The sequence below is a fragment of the Arachis ipaensis genome, chromosome B4 (genome assembly GCF_059453495.1).
Source record: "Arachis ipaensis isolate K30076 ecotype BB chromosome B4, ASM5945349v1, whole genome shotgun sequence".
NCBI classification, from domain to species: Eukaryota; Viridiplantae; Streptophyta; class Magnoliopsida; order Fabales; family Fabaceae; genus Arachis; species Arachis ipaensis.
The window spans coordinates 147944324-147960325 of record NC_142439.1 but is presented as its reverse complement, the minus strand read 5'-3'; the positions used below and the strand labels follow the sequence as shown (position 1 = coordinate 147960325).

General features: G+C 31.9%; 1 protein-coding gene across 3 annotated transcripts; it reads left to right on the top strand.

The window, feature by feature from the left end:
* The first annotated feature begins 5788 nt into the window (after positions 1 to 5788).
* LOC107635724 (uncharacterized) lies at positions 5789 to 13260 on the top strand. Of its 3 annotated transcripts, XM_088484006.1 has the most exons (14): positions 6598 to 6638; positions 6752 to 7241; positions 7857 to 8075; positions 8481 to 8610; positions 8704 to 8806; positions 9187 to 9310; positions 9709 to 9771; positions 10174 to 10212; positions 10687 to 10767; positions 10885 to 10932; positions 11294 to 11344; positions 11442 to 11510; positions 11771 to 12013; positions 12732 to 13260. In XM_088484006.1, the coding sequence occupies exons 3-14, from the start codon at positions 7926 to 7928 to the stop codon at positions 12984 to 12986; spliced, it is 1356 nt and encodes a 451-aa protein (XP_088340132.1). In that variant the 5' UTR covers positions 6598 to 6638; positions 6752 to 7241; positions 7857 to 7925; the 3' UTR covers positions 12987 to 13260. The 3 variants fall into 3 exon arrangements, with proteins under 3 accessions (XP_088340130.1, XP_088340131.1, XP_088340132.1); XM_088484004.1 differs by lacking the exons at positions 6598 to 6638; positions 6752 to 7241 and adding an exon at positions 5789 to 5969; XM_088484005.1 differs by having other exon boundaries at positions 6362 to 7241.
* Positions 13261 to 16002: the final 2742 nt, after the last annotated feature.

Here is a 16002-nt window from a genome sequence, read left to right as displayed (position 1 = left end):
AGAACCAACCATTCTCTAAAATTATAGCGTAACCATAATCAATACTAATATTATCTAACACCAAATATTTAAATCAATACAAATAACACAATATTATGCATTTTTCTAAAGTTTTATGTATTTTAAACATAAAATATTAACTTATAATCTTATAAATGACTAATAACACAAAATATTAAGGTTTACAATATTTAAATTTCACATAAAAATAGCCATCATCCATTACTAATAACACAAAATATTAATTATGTATGATGACCGGGCCGAGCTCGGGTAACCCGAGCTATGGCACAAACTCGACCCGAAATAATGATCGGGTCTATCTTTGAGACCCTTACCCGGCCCTAGACCCAATGAAATCACATTAAATTAACCTCTAAAGTGTTCGGAACCGGACTGGATCTTCGGGCCGGACCGGACTATATACACCCCTAACCCAAATGAATGAGAACTACCGAACTTGAATTAGTGATTAACTTAGAAGTTTGTTTAAGTAAATATTAAAAATTTAAAATTTTTTTATATTAATAATTTATTGAGTAATAATAAATTTTTAAATAAAATTTAGATTTATAATAAATTAATTTTTAATTTACCAAATCAAAAACTATTATAAGAAATTATAAACAATTAGTAAATTATACTGTTAAATTTATATCTTTTTTTTGTAACTGTAAAGTTTATAATTTAGTTATTTGTTATATTTTACTCAACTAAACACAAATTAATATATGTATATATATATATATATATATATATATATATATATATTTTATTCTTTATAATTATTCTTATAATATTTGCTAATGAAATCTTACTTTTAATAAAAAAAAACCTATGGTAGATCTTTCAGCGTGCAAGTTCCCATGGATCCCATACCTATGACTTTCAAGTTTGAAGTTGAAGCTTGTATTGATGCATACACACGAATAAACAATTCAGTATTATTCTATTTTATTTATTCTTGAAGCTACATCAAATTATTTATCATACCTTTTATTTTTGTCAGAGCAGACTTCGTAGATGAAAGAAAAAAAAAAGAAAGAAATAATATTACTTATTTTATGAGAAAGAAAAAGAAGCGATCTCCATTAATTAAATTATGAGAGCCATGAACGACAAAGACGAGAAAGCGGCACAGAGACAGCCACGTCTGATGAAGACGACACGTGATTCTGAGCATCAAATTTATGTTCCTTCCTCAATACATCAATCACATCACAAAAATGTTTTTCGGAATGGTAAAAATTCAGGTGAAGTTGACTTCACGTGAAGTTGAAATCTCAGAGTCGTTAGATGAAAATTTAGTTAAATCAGTCAAATTATCTAACGGCTCTCAAGTATCAACTTCACGTGAAGTCGACTGCACATGAGTTTTCACGTTCCGAAATATACAACAAAAATAATTTTATATATTATATATCATATACAAGTAAATAAATTAACCGTAAAAAACTACAAATTAGGTGTAACACAAAGAAGAGATTCGCATGCAATTATTTCTACCTAAAATTATTAGTTAAAAATAGTTAAATATTTTTAAAAAATTATTTAAATAAAGACGTTTAACGTAATTTTTTTTAAAGATAATTTTTAGTAATTAAAATTAAATATATAATTAATTAAATCTTATTATTTTTGTTAAAATTGGATCAAATAAATTGAAGTTGAAAAATCAGTATGAATCAAATTTTTAATTAGTCTAAATTAATATTTTTTATATAAAATTATTATAATATTTTTATTATAAAAATGACTAAAATACTCTTATTATATATATGAATTTTGAGATTCTAAATTCTAATTATTATTGTCAGATTTTTAAAATTAATATATATAATATAAATATTTTAGTTATATTTTAGAGTAAAATTATTGTATTTATTTTTTATAAAAAATAATTAATTTAAATTAATTTAAAATTTAATTTATTGATTTTTCAGTTAAATTAGTTTGTCTAATATAAATTTGACAAAAATAATACGATTTAATTAATTATATATATAAAATTTTAATTATTAAAAAAATATCTTTAAAAAAATATTTTAAATATTTTTATTTAAATAATTTTTTATTTTAAAATATTTAATTAAATTATTATTTAATAATTTTTAATTAATAATTTCGGATGAAAATAATTACAAATAAAATTTTATTATAAAACAGACATTTTACAAGAGAAAGAAAAGTGAGATGATGAAGTAGGTCCCATCAACGGATCTGAATGAAATGGAAGTCTATTATTTTCATATGCAATCTTCTGCCGACAATAACATGGCTTTTGCCAAGCTAAGGTAGCACTCACACACCCCCATGCCCAAATTAGTTGGGAGCTTAGCTTAGAGATTGTTATCATTTTTACTGATTAGTGTTTATAAATAATAACTAACTATATAATATAAGATTCTCAATAGGAGTAAATAAATCTCTAATGACAGTCAAGCTACGATGTGATATCATAACAAACTTTCTTATTATTTGACCCACCAATGTTTATGTAACAAATTAAATACAACTTAATACTATTTATTAGGCATGAACATAATATATAAAGTCACAGAGAATAACCCTGCGTCTCAAGTCCATTGTTTAATAGTAAAATAGAGAAAAAAAACAAAAACAAAAACAAAAACAGATGTCATGGATTTCAATTAGGAATGTGCATGGTTCGGCTCCGAACACTTTAAGGATTATTTTTGTGTGATTTTACTGGGTCTATAATCGGGTAAGGATCTCAAAAATAGATCCGGTCATTATTTCGGTCGGGTTTAGGCTATGGCTCAGATCACCCGAAGTCGTCCCGGTGGTCCGGTCATCATATACAATTAATATTTTGTGTTATTAGTGATGAATGATGACTATTCTTATGTGGAATTTAAGTATTGTAAACCTTAATATTTTGTGTTATTAGTTATTATAAGACTATAAGTTAATGTTTTATGTTTACAATGCATAAGATTTTAGATGTTTAAAATGAATAAGATTTTAGACTAATACATATATTTATATTGATTTAAATATTTGGTGTTATTAGACAATATTAGTATCGATTATGGTTATGCTTTAATTTTAGAGAAGAGTTGATTCTTGTTATATTTTTCTAAGTGAATTTTATCATGTCAAATAATGGTTGGAATCTTAGAAATTTGGATATTTTTATTATAAGAAGGTATTAAGGTAATGTAATGTTAACGACTCGGTTTTCACCCGGTATAATCGTGGCCCGAACGTGTATAGATTTCATCGAATCTAGAACTGAGTTCGGATCTAATAAATAGACCCAGTATATATTTCGTGCTGGGTCTAAGTCACATCAAATTCGGTTTCACCCGACCCATGCACACCCCTGAGCTCAACCATTTAAGTGGGATATAGTTGGTATTGACAAAGATATATGGGCTGAATTTGACTCAATCATATGGAAAACGTGACGTTGATTGATGATTTATGGAGCCATTGGAAGTGGTTAGTGGCTGTACCATTCCCAGCCATTTGTTCTTTAGTTTAGTAGCCATTATTGCCATTCCTATCTGCAACTTGCATTGCTATTCTTGAATGTGACATATATATTATTTTTCATTAATTATGAGCTAGGTTGTTATTTTTTTAAAAATAATATTTGACCTGTAAGGTGTAGTTTATGTATCAGCAAACTGTGTCTACGTTGCATATATAGTCACATCAATTTTATTTCCAGTCAAACAAAATGAAACTTTTCTGGGAATTTTCCCTTGGAGAAAGCAATGCAATAATAGGAGCTATAAACTTATCCATTTGGTAAATGTTGTTGTCTTAACTTTACAATCATCTCGTTTATTTATTTAACACAAGATAGTTATAGGATTATTTCTGATTACAGAGTACAATGCAAATTAATTATCATGCAAAAAGATAAAATATAACTATAATTATAAAAAGAGTTAAAATATTACTAACATTTGATAAATAAAATTTGCAAAACAAAATCCTACATGAACATAAAAAAATTAGTCATTTATATATCATAAATTTATATATAAATACATGTGTAATTTATTTTTTTATATATATTTTATATTTTAATATATATTTTATACGAATGACTGATATTTGATATTTACGTAATATAATTATTGAGATATTCATAATTTTTTTTTTCACAATATCTCTCAGCCCCAACAGCTCAAATACTAAAAATTTGAATTCTTTTTAAAGATTTGCCTCCAACAATTAAGTTCCTATATGCACAAGTCAAAAATTTTGTTAAATTCTTTTTTTAATTGTAATAGTCATGGTTCAGAAAATTGGATCAGATTGACGGTCGAACTAGTTCAACCGAAAACCCACCATAAAAATGGTCCAATTCACTGCTTATAACCGTTGGATGACAAACCGCTTAGAAATTGCTGAACCGGCTGAAAACAGAGTTGGTAACTGGCCTATTCTAAAAAAACGACATCGTTTTGTGTTAAAAAAAAAAACGTTTGCAACTCAGTAGTCAGCACCCCCTTTCCCCAACACCCCTCCCTCTGAAACAAAGCAGAGTACTAAACACAAAATCCTAACCCTAGGTTCCTTGTCGCCGCCGTCCACAGGTTCCCGGCGCCTCCGCTTCTTCCTCTTCCCCCTGTCCCGTCCGGAACCCAGGTAGCTCGGCACGTCGTCCCTATCCTCGCTAGCTTCTCTGTTCGTGACTTGGAGCAGCTCGCCGTCGAGTTGCCGCTTGCCGTCGTCTCGCCGGCTGCCGTCCGTGTCTCCGTCGAAAGTTAGTGGCTCTGCTTTCACTTCTTCGCCTCCGCTTCTTCCTTTTAATTTTGCTCTGGTTATTGATGGCTCTGTTTAGTGTTTACTGAATGCTAGGTTCTTCTTCTTTTTAATTTCTGAAATTTTTGTTCAAATGTTCTTGTAATGTTTGTTGCTGTGTTGTAATTGCTGAGTTGTTGAATGATTATCTGATCTTCATCATCATCATCAACAATGTCACTTCTTAATCAGCTCTTTAACAAAGGTGTTTTTCGCCACTCGCTGGTGATTTCCCCCACTTCTCTCACCTTTTACTTACTGATTCTGTTCTTCAAAGACTAAATTTTGACATATATCCATGCTTTATTACTCGATTTGAGTATTGAGATTCTCCCCCTCTTTCCTTTGTATATATGTAAATCGTGCATTACAGTTTATCAAATTCACACTTATTATTTTTCATGTGTGAGAGAGAGAGAGGTGTATAACAAAAGCTGTGAGGAGAGGTGTGTTTCACACTGGTATGGGATATACAAATCGGAGGTATCGATTTGTTTGTATTATTTTCTTTTTTAAACAAACAATCACAAATTGGACGGTCCGATTTGTGATTTCAAAAAAAAAATTTAATGTTGAAATCGGACCGTCCGATTTTTATTTTAAAAAATAAAAAATACAAATCGGAGGGTTCGATTTGTAGTTTATTTTTTTCTTTAAACAAATCGGACCCTCCAATTTGTAGTTTATTTTTTTCTTCAAACAAATCGGACCGTTCGATTTGAATAAAACACCATATAAAAAAAATACCTAATTTTCTAATAACAATGTATTACACATATATTTAATCAATATAAAGAAAAAATAGCCTCAAATTCAGATGCTTGCACTTATAATAAATATTCAGGGTTGGTAGTTGGATTTGAGTGGATGCTTTTCTTTTTGGTGATTTGAGTGGATGCTTTATAGAGCTGATTGATCCACACAAAAAATATGTGAGCCCAAATAAAAGTAAGTTGAAGCATTAGAGGCCCATAATCGTATGATAATTCAAAGAGATCCACCCGACAGGAACCCAAAAAAAAAAAAAAAAAGAAAAAGAGCTGAAGAAAATGAAAAACAAAAATGGAGCTTTTTGTGCAGATGTTCTGATAGGGGATCAAATTAGGGTTTACCGAAAAACTCACTGAGTGATAAAACATCTGAGATTGACGGAATCGGATAAAGTTCCCGCCAATCTATTTCTTCCGGTGAGTCAAATCGAACCTTTGGTGTTTTCTTCTTCTCCGTGTTTGTCGTTGCTTTTTCCTGCCCCAATTTTATGTTTTTTTTTTAAAAGTCAATTTTTATCTATTCCTTGTTGTTTTGAATTATTGTTTGAATATGCAAGTGCTGATTTTGATGAGGCAGTGCAATTTTATTTTATTTTATTTTTTTTTTTTAGAATGATGTTTGGTGTTTGACACTTGCATTATTAATTTAAGGCCATGAATGCTATGCTTATGTGTATTATTTGATTGTTTTTTTCTGACAGAGGATACATCATCTAATTGAGTACTTTGACATTTGAATTTGGATTGTGTATCTTTTAATTATTTAATGTGTTTGGTTTAGGAGCTTCCTGTGTGTTTCTATTTCCCAGTTATTTGCTGTTGCTTTTAGAAGATTAAGTGCAAATACCTTTAGATTACAGAACCACATCCCCACCAACATTTAATAAGATCTCTTTGATTTATTGAGGAGGAGCTAACATAAATGTTAATTATTTTGAATTAATTGAGATTATTTTTCTTTTGCAAATGTAAAAAAACCCTTTCCTTTTAGAAGGTTATGTTCTTATGCAATTATGCTTGGGTTGATCAACACTCAACAGCAGGGACGGATGTACTCTTCAGCCCCCAGTGAAATTTTAAAAAGTAGTGAGTAGTGCTTAGTGATATACTTTATTTACCCCACTACCTAATTAATTTTGACCCCACCCCCCAAACCCTTCTCTTTCTTCACCTTTTCCAATTTTCTGCCTCTGCTCCAGCCTCCGCCCTCCAGAGTTACTGCCGCCAGTGCCGCTACTCCGCCGGTGGCACTGGCTCACTGTCGCCGCCGGCACTGCCCCCCATTCAGCGTTTCTCCCGCGTGGCTTCGTCGCTGTTAATTCTCCTTGCATTGCCGCGTCTGAATCTGCCTTCTTCTTCCGCATCACTGACTGTGTGGTTCTGCCGCTGCGTTCCTTCGGTGTCTGGTTCTACCTTCTTCTTCAGCGTTTGTCACTGCCTCACTGGTTATCTGGTACTCTGTTTCTGCCTTCTTCTTCTGCGTTCCTCTTCAGCTCTTCTGGTTCTGCCTTCTTTTTCTGCGATCCGTCCCTGCTCTTCAGTCTTCAGCAGTTCAGCCTTTGTCCTGCAGTCCTGCTGCTGCTGGGCCTAGGCGCCGCTGCCGTGTTCTGCCTCCTGGAGTTCAGCAGTTCAGCCCAGTGAAGCAATAAAGCAATACTGAAACTGAAAGTCTGCCTTCTTGGACTCTTGGTACATTCATGATTCACTGAAAGTCTGAAATACTGAATCACTGATCTGCTTGCTTCATTGCTTATTTGCTTCATTGTTTGATAATTGCATTCATTGGTTTGTTAATTGTGATTGAATTTGTTCTATCTATGTAATTGCTAGTTTGGTTCCATTAATCTGTTTGTTAATTATTTTTGTGTATTGACTTATTTTTAATTAGGAATTTAGGATATTATTAGTTGTTGTTGTTGGAAATTAATTTGAATGACATATGTTTGTCAATTTTGTATTTGTAATTTTATAATGTACTTTTAAATGATTATTTAGTGACATATATAGAAAGAGAAATATTTGATTGTATTGACAATGAAAAGATTATCTTTTCAAAATATGAAACCTAGAAGAATGGAATTTTAAATTATTTGTTATTATTTTATTGTTTTAATTTGTTCGTTAAATAATTTGAGGAATAATCATATTTTATAATACCATAGTACAATTATAAAAATTATTATTATTATATTATATATATTTTGCGCTCACTGGCAAAATTTTCTGGATCCGTCACTGGGCATGCTATGGTCTTTTAGTTGCCACTGGGTTTAAGACTTATGTTACTTTTGTTTTGTAACACAGGGATACCTATATGAAGGTGTTGGCATGAAACACTGTATAGGATTGGAGGAATAATTAATAATCAGAAAAATGACTAGGTTGTCTTTCAGGCCCCGGCCACTTGACATCCACAAGAAGCTCCCCATTGTTAAGTCTGTTAAGGACTTCGAAGATGACGAGGCACCTACTTCTACTCGTAATTCGCAGTTGCTGCGAATTGCTACTGAGGTTGAGCATGAGGTATGGGCGCTTTACCTTGAACAAAAAGAAAGAGAAGGAGGGGGGGGGGGGAGGGGGGTTCTTTCTTGATTTATAGTGGTTTGTTACTGTATTACATTTACCTGTTTAATCCATTACTGCGTTTGAATATTTCAATAGCATCAATGAAATTAGTAACAACTATTGTGTAGATAGCTGGAATTTCAAATATTCAACAATTAATCATGGATTACTCTGCTCCCCTTTTAAAAGGAAAATCAATAAAGCAACAAGCTAATATGTGCTTGTTATGGAACAATAGAATAGTGTCATATTAGCAACCTTCTAATATGAATGTACTTAGTTAAAATTTGATGATAATGTTTGGTCAAATTGCAAAGATGGCGAGATCGGGTATATCAGTAACCTCTACTGATTTTCTCTTAGGTACATCCTGTTCCCAGCAGGAGAGTGGCCTCTGAAATCCCTACTCCTCAGTTTGTTGTTGTGGATACATATGAAAGGGACTATTCTTGCACTTTTGCTCAACCAAATTCTTACTTGCGGGCAAGAGGAGGTTTGGCCAGTACCACTAGATAGAATTTTCTGCCAAAGTATTTCAGAATTTGAAAACTCCACTGTTGTACTGAAATTCCTTGTCCTTTTGCAGCTCGGGCTGAGATTGGAGAGTTTGTTGAGTATGACTTGGACAATGAAGATGAGGACTGGCTTTTTGAGTTTAACAAGGAAAAGAAGATTCTGATGCCTGAAATGTAAACTTTTAGACTGTCTTCTGGATTGATTGGTGCCAATTAATTTGTCAATTTTTTTGGTTGGTAGAGGGTTAATCCTTTTAATAGGTTTTATCATTGTATTCTTTCTATTTATTTTGCCTTGTCAGCAGTTTGTCCTGGTTGCTTGAAATCAAGTTGACACTATTGATCATGGCTTGATCGAATCGCTTAACTATCACTCCTGTGACAATATACGTTTCTTGGAACACACATACTTGTGACTAATCTTTTCATAAATCTTGTAATATTAGTATTAGGTGTAAATAATATATGATGTTTCCACTTTTTCTTTAGTGCTCCTTTTTTTTTTTTTTTTTCCGGGTGCAAGTTCTGGTCTTCATTTAATGCCTGGTAAATAGGTTTGAGGTTCTTCTTTTCAAGCTGGAGGTATTGGATCATAAGGCTCGTGAAAGGGCTGGAGTTATAACACCTACTCTTGGTTCACCAATTCCAGTGCTACTACGGCTTGATGGTGCTATTGAGGTCAAATTATATCATGATTCCATTGTTTATTATTATTGTTATTATTACAATCTATGCTAACAACGGTTTTATGTTTCTGTCCCTTTTATTTTACTTTATTTTACATCTTATCTCTCTTCTTCTTAATAGATTTGCCTTTCCTGTAGAAATATCAAACAAACAGAAGTGATCGTACATTTTTATTGTTTAATAATTTAAACATTTTATTGATTTTTCTTGTTCAATTAATGTTTGTTGTTTATAAGGATTTCCTTATTTACGTTACCTTTGATTGGAATGGTTGACATTGCATCTTAATTTTTCTTAAATGTATTTCTTATAATTATAGTATGGAAAAGATATTTCGTTTTTACAATTTAGATTTGTGGCTCATTGAGAATTCTTTTCGTACATTTTAGGCCCTACAAGCTCAGTCAAAATATACAGTTATTGAATCAGTATATGATTACTGGAAAGAGAAGGTATGCTAATATCCATAGACCATCAATAATGAGTGAAATGTCTCCTCTTATATGTCAACTTTATTTTCTGGATGACTTCCAATTTCTCTTCATCGAGGATTCTGGATATTGTACCATCCATGGTGTGGTGTTTATTAACTTTCACATGACTGCATGTGGAGCATTGATGGAAGGAGGGGGTATATCAAGGCAACTTGACTAATATATGGGCTTATGCTTGTTATAGTTTCATTAAGGAGTTGGAGACTGTTATATAGGGTCTCTTTCATTCATTCTTGTTGGTGTTTACTCTAACTATACTATCAACCATACACTGGTTCCTTCCAATTGTTATTCAGAATTACGAAATATTGATGTCTTGTTATCTTTCTTTTCTTATTTGCTGTATTCTTTTGGATGCAGCGAGAAAGGTGGCAAAAGCCAATTTTGCGACGTTTGCAGGTTGGTTTTCAGCACGTTACAATCAATTTATTCTATTGCTGATCTGTTTTAATATAGATGCATTTCGAGCTAAACTTATGATAAATTTGTTGGATTTGTGATTTCTCAATTGTGCTGCTTTATTCAGCAGGCAATCTCTTGGCTAATTTGTTTTAGAATGCATTTTTTTTTCAGCCTTTCTCCCTCCCTATAACTAGCCATGTCATCAACATTTTTATGTGTGAATTTAATATGTGATCCCTTGTTTGAAACATGTAAGCGATTTCCCAATAACAAGATTTCAAGTTCTTTAAATACAATGTCTATTTTTTCTCCCTTGTAAATAGGGGCTTACGCTCCCTTCTCATAAGCTTTTTTCCTGGATGTATTGTCTTCAAAATATTTCTCTGTTCTTGCTCCATTTACTTGTTGGTGTAAAGTTACTAGACAAGCATGTTGTGGAAGTTTGACAAGATTGACTGCATTTCTGTGCAGCCCCCTCCACCTTCTAATGACACCAACCCATATAATGTCTTCCGTCCTAGGGAAAAAGCCCACAGGCTTCACACAAGAAGGGTATGTTGAAAATTTAGCTTTCATTTATACAATTTTGGTTAAATGCTTTTTCGTCAAAGGCATTTTGGAAATTGGCATATATTTTTGGTTGAATTTTGGTGCTTATTCTCTATTCAGATGCAACGAAGAGAAAACAATGTCCAGTCATTTGAGAAGCTTCGCCAGGTTAGCTCCTTTTGCTGGTTTTGGTTCTTAGGTATCTGGAAGTCAGTTAGATGAGCTTGAAGTGTTTTCTCTGTTGAAGGCACTATGTCGCATTTATGTGTTTTTTACCTAACAATTTTTCAACAGTCATACATGTTTATGTTTTATGATTTTGATTCTCATCATAACTTGTGGAAGCTATGGATTAAATTATATGGTTCATATGATCATTTAGCTTCTAAAAATGTTCAGAGTTGTTGCGGTTTACCAGAAGTTGTAGCTGTTCGAAAGTTGTTTTGTTTTTAGCTTTCAGTATATACATGTATTCCTTTGCAGTATATATTACCTGAAAAACTTACGTTAATTCTTTCTTACTAAACAGGTTAGACGGAACCTTGAACAAGCTAAGAGCTTGGTGCAGGCTGTGATCAAGGTATGATGTTCAAGTAGTCTCTGAGAGTTTGCCTATTCTACAATATGTATATCCTTTAGCCATCATACATGTTTTCTTGGTATGTGATCATCACCAGAGGGAGGAGAAAAAGAGAGAAGTAATGGATAATGAAGTTATGCTGCAGAGGATACAAATGAAGTATAAGGTACTTGCATTATTCTTCCCACGTGCTTTCTTACATCTGTCCTTACTAGAAGATGGTGTAGTATGGTGGTTGCCATTCATTGTAGCAAAACTATGCCATTTCCTTTCTCATTCTGTTTATGGGGCAACAATAAATGGAATATGGAGGCTGTATAAAGTTCTAGTTTTAAAACTCTTGCATTTAATCTCAATGTATTGTTGCACCAATTCCTGAAGTAGTTTCAGGCAACTTATGAACTAACGAGTGATTCCCTATCTCAGCATGAAACCGAATTTTTGGAAGACAGCTTAGCACTCTCGAGACTCGCTCCCTACTCTTCTAAGTTTGTTTCAAGTGAGGAGGAGTTCTTTGAGTCAGATATGATGACTAGCCATCCTCATTCAAGGCCTTCAGTAGTACAGATTCATCCTTCATATGATGCCAACCCAGCCATGCTTCCTGCAGCTTTTTCAAAGCAAGAGTTTAGGAGGCAACATGTTCCACAAGGCTGGCCTCAAAAGTTGGTAATATACTGGTTTCTTTGCCCTATTTTCTGCAGTGTCCTCTTCTCCTTCCTTGTTTTGGTATTTATCTTTTGTGTGAGATTATCCATGAAAATTTCACACTTTTTTATGAATTTAATTTGGTGTACATCATTGTATAAAAGTTTCTAAACAAATATTTAATTATGCGCTGCCACATTATAGAAGTAGTATGTGATTGATAATAATAGTGTAAAACTCTTATATTAACAAAGCATTGAAGTTAAGGTGCTTTTCTTTTTTGTGTGGTATATTGGTATCTAGAGTTAGACTGTTGTATTCTTAGGTTTCTGTTTTGTACTTCTCTCCTCTTGTTTTTAGCAATTAGCATAATCCTTTTACCCATTGGGAAAAAAGGGGTGATTTTCTTTAGATTTTGGAAAATTTGATTGAGACTTGAATGCTCTAGATAGCTGAAAAAGTTGAAGTAGTTACTCTGGAAGAATTATAATCCAATTATTTTTAAAAGTTCATTACAATAGAAGTAATTTTTTAAACCCTTTGGATCTGGCCCTCTCTTGGACCTTGCATAACACCAAATGCTTGAGCATTGTGCTATCCCCTGCAATGGAAGTACTTTTTTGCAGTCAAGGAAATTATTTTCTGTGAAAAATAGCTGTTGGTCTGTATTTTCATTACCTTTAAAGCTCAATGAACTGCATGGTTCAATCTTTGTGAGTTATTTCATGGGTATATGCAGGATCCTCTTGAGCCAGTTTTGTTGTTCACAAAACCTTTACTTCCAGACAAGTTGGCTATGGCAGGCATTGTGCCACCATCAGATACTTTAAGAGATAATAATGGTGTACCAACAAGAGCATATAAATTCCATGGAAGAATTGGCAGAGGAGGCCGTATAATATTTGACAGATGGAATCCACTTATGCAGACCCCAATTGACTGTGGAAATTCTTATTATATGCCACCAAAACCAAGACCTTCATTCAACATGTAATTAAAGCTGTGTTTGTCACACTATTGTAGCTAAATTTGATTTAATGTGCTGCCAGATAGGAATTCAGTTGATATTTGATAAAATCATTAGGAGGGTACAGGGTAGCAAGGATAATTGTAGGTGTGAAACATGGTTGGTTTGGTTCAACAAGAATTTTAATTGGGTAGGAAGTTATGCATTCTGTATAATATGTTACAAATGTATTTTTCTCTGTCCTTCCAGAGCTCATGAATATTTCCACTTTCTTGGAAAAAAATGTAATATATTGTCTGTTAATTGATGTGTTCTAGTTTCTAAATATCCCCATGTAATGCCATTGGATGATGCCAAAATGTTTCCCATAAACAATGATTTGGTCAGGATTTAATTATATAAATGAATGATAACCAAAACAAAGGTGCTTGTGCCAAGTCAAAGTTCATCTTATTTGAAAATGAGAATTAGTGTTCCAGCTAAGATATTTGTTTATTTATTTTGTCAATTGACATAAATGGATTTTGAACTCTGGCAAGAATGAAAATACAAAAGAGTAAAATGAAATTATGAACTAGGGTTAAGGATTCTTATAAAACTTGTGTTTTTTTTGTTTTAGTTGTCTAGAAAAATTGAAAATGCTTAATTTTGACCCTAGTTTTAAATGTTGATATCATATCTTGTTTGCCATACATATTAGCATTTAACAAAGACAAATTAATAGTTGGAATTAATAGTTGGAATTTAAAACAAAACACTTTAATTTGGGCTTTTCTGAATAAAAAAATAGGTGAAATACAAACATAGTTTTATTGTTAAAAAGCAGGAACATATCAGAAGCAACAGTACTTATGAACTCAGAACTCTAGCAAAGTTGGTAAGAATTGAAAGATAAACCATCATGGTGAAAGTTGTAAATATATAAAAGAGAATAGATATATATGGAATACTCCATTAAACTAGAATCATGATCATGGCAAAAGGGATATGATATCTTTTGCAAATTGGTGATAAGTCTAAAAGTCCTACACAAAATGGAACTGCTAAGTTAGTGGCATATTGTGATTATCTTTAATCAGTTTTGACTTTATTTTTGTGGGGTTACAATTTCTTATAATATTCTTCTTTTTCTTTTTCTCTTTAAAGTCACTTTTTATTTTTATTTATTCTTCATAAAATAGTGGATAATTAGCCTTCACTTCACCAAGTGCAAAATTAATAGTGATTATCACAGTCAAATATATATTCTCTCAGCCATTCGTTGTCAACTGCAGATTCATGCAAATTAAAAGATGCCATATTATTTCTAATGTTTTGTAAAGCATTCTCTTAGAAGTAACCAGAACATTATCTTCACATTGGTTATGATGTGATTCTGAATTATTAAAAGGTTCTTCAAGCATACAGATCCATTAATTTTGATAAAAAGAAAAAGGAAAAAGCAATCAAATCTTAATTTTGGAATCAAAACAATGCACAGAGAAACAAATTAAGGAAATTTAAGATGGAGACATATAAGGGAAATTTTATTTGAATTCATGCATGTTGTACTTATAGAGTATAGACAGGACACTAGGGTTGGGACACCGAGACACAAAATCGTGTTTGACAGAGAAGACATGGACAGAGATAATGTGTCCAAAGACACTGAATTAGTGTATTTTATGTCAATCCTAACAGAAAGGACACGGAGACACTAATAAAGGACACAACTTATTTCTCATTTTTTCTTTCATTATTTTTGTTAATTCTTCATAATTATATTTTTTATTATTATATTTTTTAACTCAAATTTTTTGAATAAAAAATGAGAATAAATTGGATTTTCATAATTTGTTCTAGTTTATCACCAAACAGTATACAAGAACACAAAATTTTGTATCTCTATCCATTAGTGTCTTATCCTATCCTGTTCTCAGTATCTTGTCCTGACCTGCTCTCAAAAACAAACGCAGCCTTAAGATTTATATGAGAGGCGCGCGCGCAGATGTACACGCACGCACGCACGCGCGCACACAAACAAACGCAGCCTTAAGATTTATATGAGAGGGGGGCGCGCGCGCACACACAAACAAACGCAGCCTTAAGATTTATATATATATATATATGAGGCGCGCGCGCATATATATATATATTATAATTTTATGGAATTATATATAATCAAGACAACAAATATAAAAGAACTTGAAAATTTTTTAAAGAGAAGAAGAATTTGGAGATCAGTAGCTTATAGCTACATTTGAAAAAATTATATCATTCTCCATATATTGAATAATTTTCACGTTAAAAGAAATTATTTTTACTTTATTGCATCCAAATTTAAAACTTTACCCGAAACAAATAAATAAATAAAGAACTTATATTACTATATCCAAAATTCCAAACATACATAACCACAAAAAAAAAAAAACTTTTTCTTAATATATATTTTTTTATATCCATTTGTTTTGGATGTTTGGGACTAAGGTAGAAGTATATATATGAATAATATGATGATGAAACAGTGAAACTTCATTATTTTTTTCTTAATAGTGGATAGTAGACACTTGACACCGAATTGGATACGTTTGTGTGCATTAATAATAGCCACTATCTTTCATGAAAAGCACTTATATTCTTTTATGACCTGCTCTATATATAGGGTTACTAAGCTCTTTAGATTTCATTAACACAACATATATATATAGCATGTGTTAATAATAAGCACCATATTATTGAATGGAGAAATTATCTTCTGCAATCCTCAAAGGCTTCCATTCTTTGTATGTTCAATTCCATTATTCAATTTGGACAGAAAAAATGAACATAAAAAAGGGGAGCCTTTTTGGGTCGTTGAAGGCTTTGCTCTTTGAATTTCAATAGTAAAAACAAGTGCATGCATGATGGTTTAATAATATATTTAATTAATTTAACTGTTCATATAGGTTATAACCAAGAATTAATAGTGATTGTATGTTAAATTATAAAATTATATATATTCATATGTCCCTATCTTAAATAGTTCAAAAATAAAAATTTTGAGAGAAATAATTAGTTGAGAGTT

Excerpts from the sequence above, each read along its gene's own strand:
- LOC107635724 (XM_088484004.1), top strand. The coding sequence starts at position 7,926 with ATGACTAGGTTGTCTTTCAGGCCCCGGCCACTTGACATCCACAAGAAG. Across the intron at positions 9,311-9,708 it reads GGCTTGATGGTGCTATTGAG|GCCCTACAAGCTCAGTCAAA; the intron begins GTCAAATTATAT and ends CGTACATTTTAG. Across the intron at positions 12,014-12,731 it reads AAGGCTGGCCTCAAAAGTTG|GATCCTCTTGAGCCAGTTTT; the intron begins GTAATATACTGG and ends GGGTATATGCAG.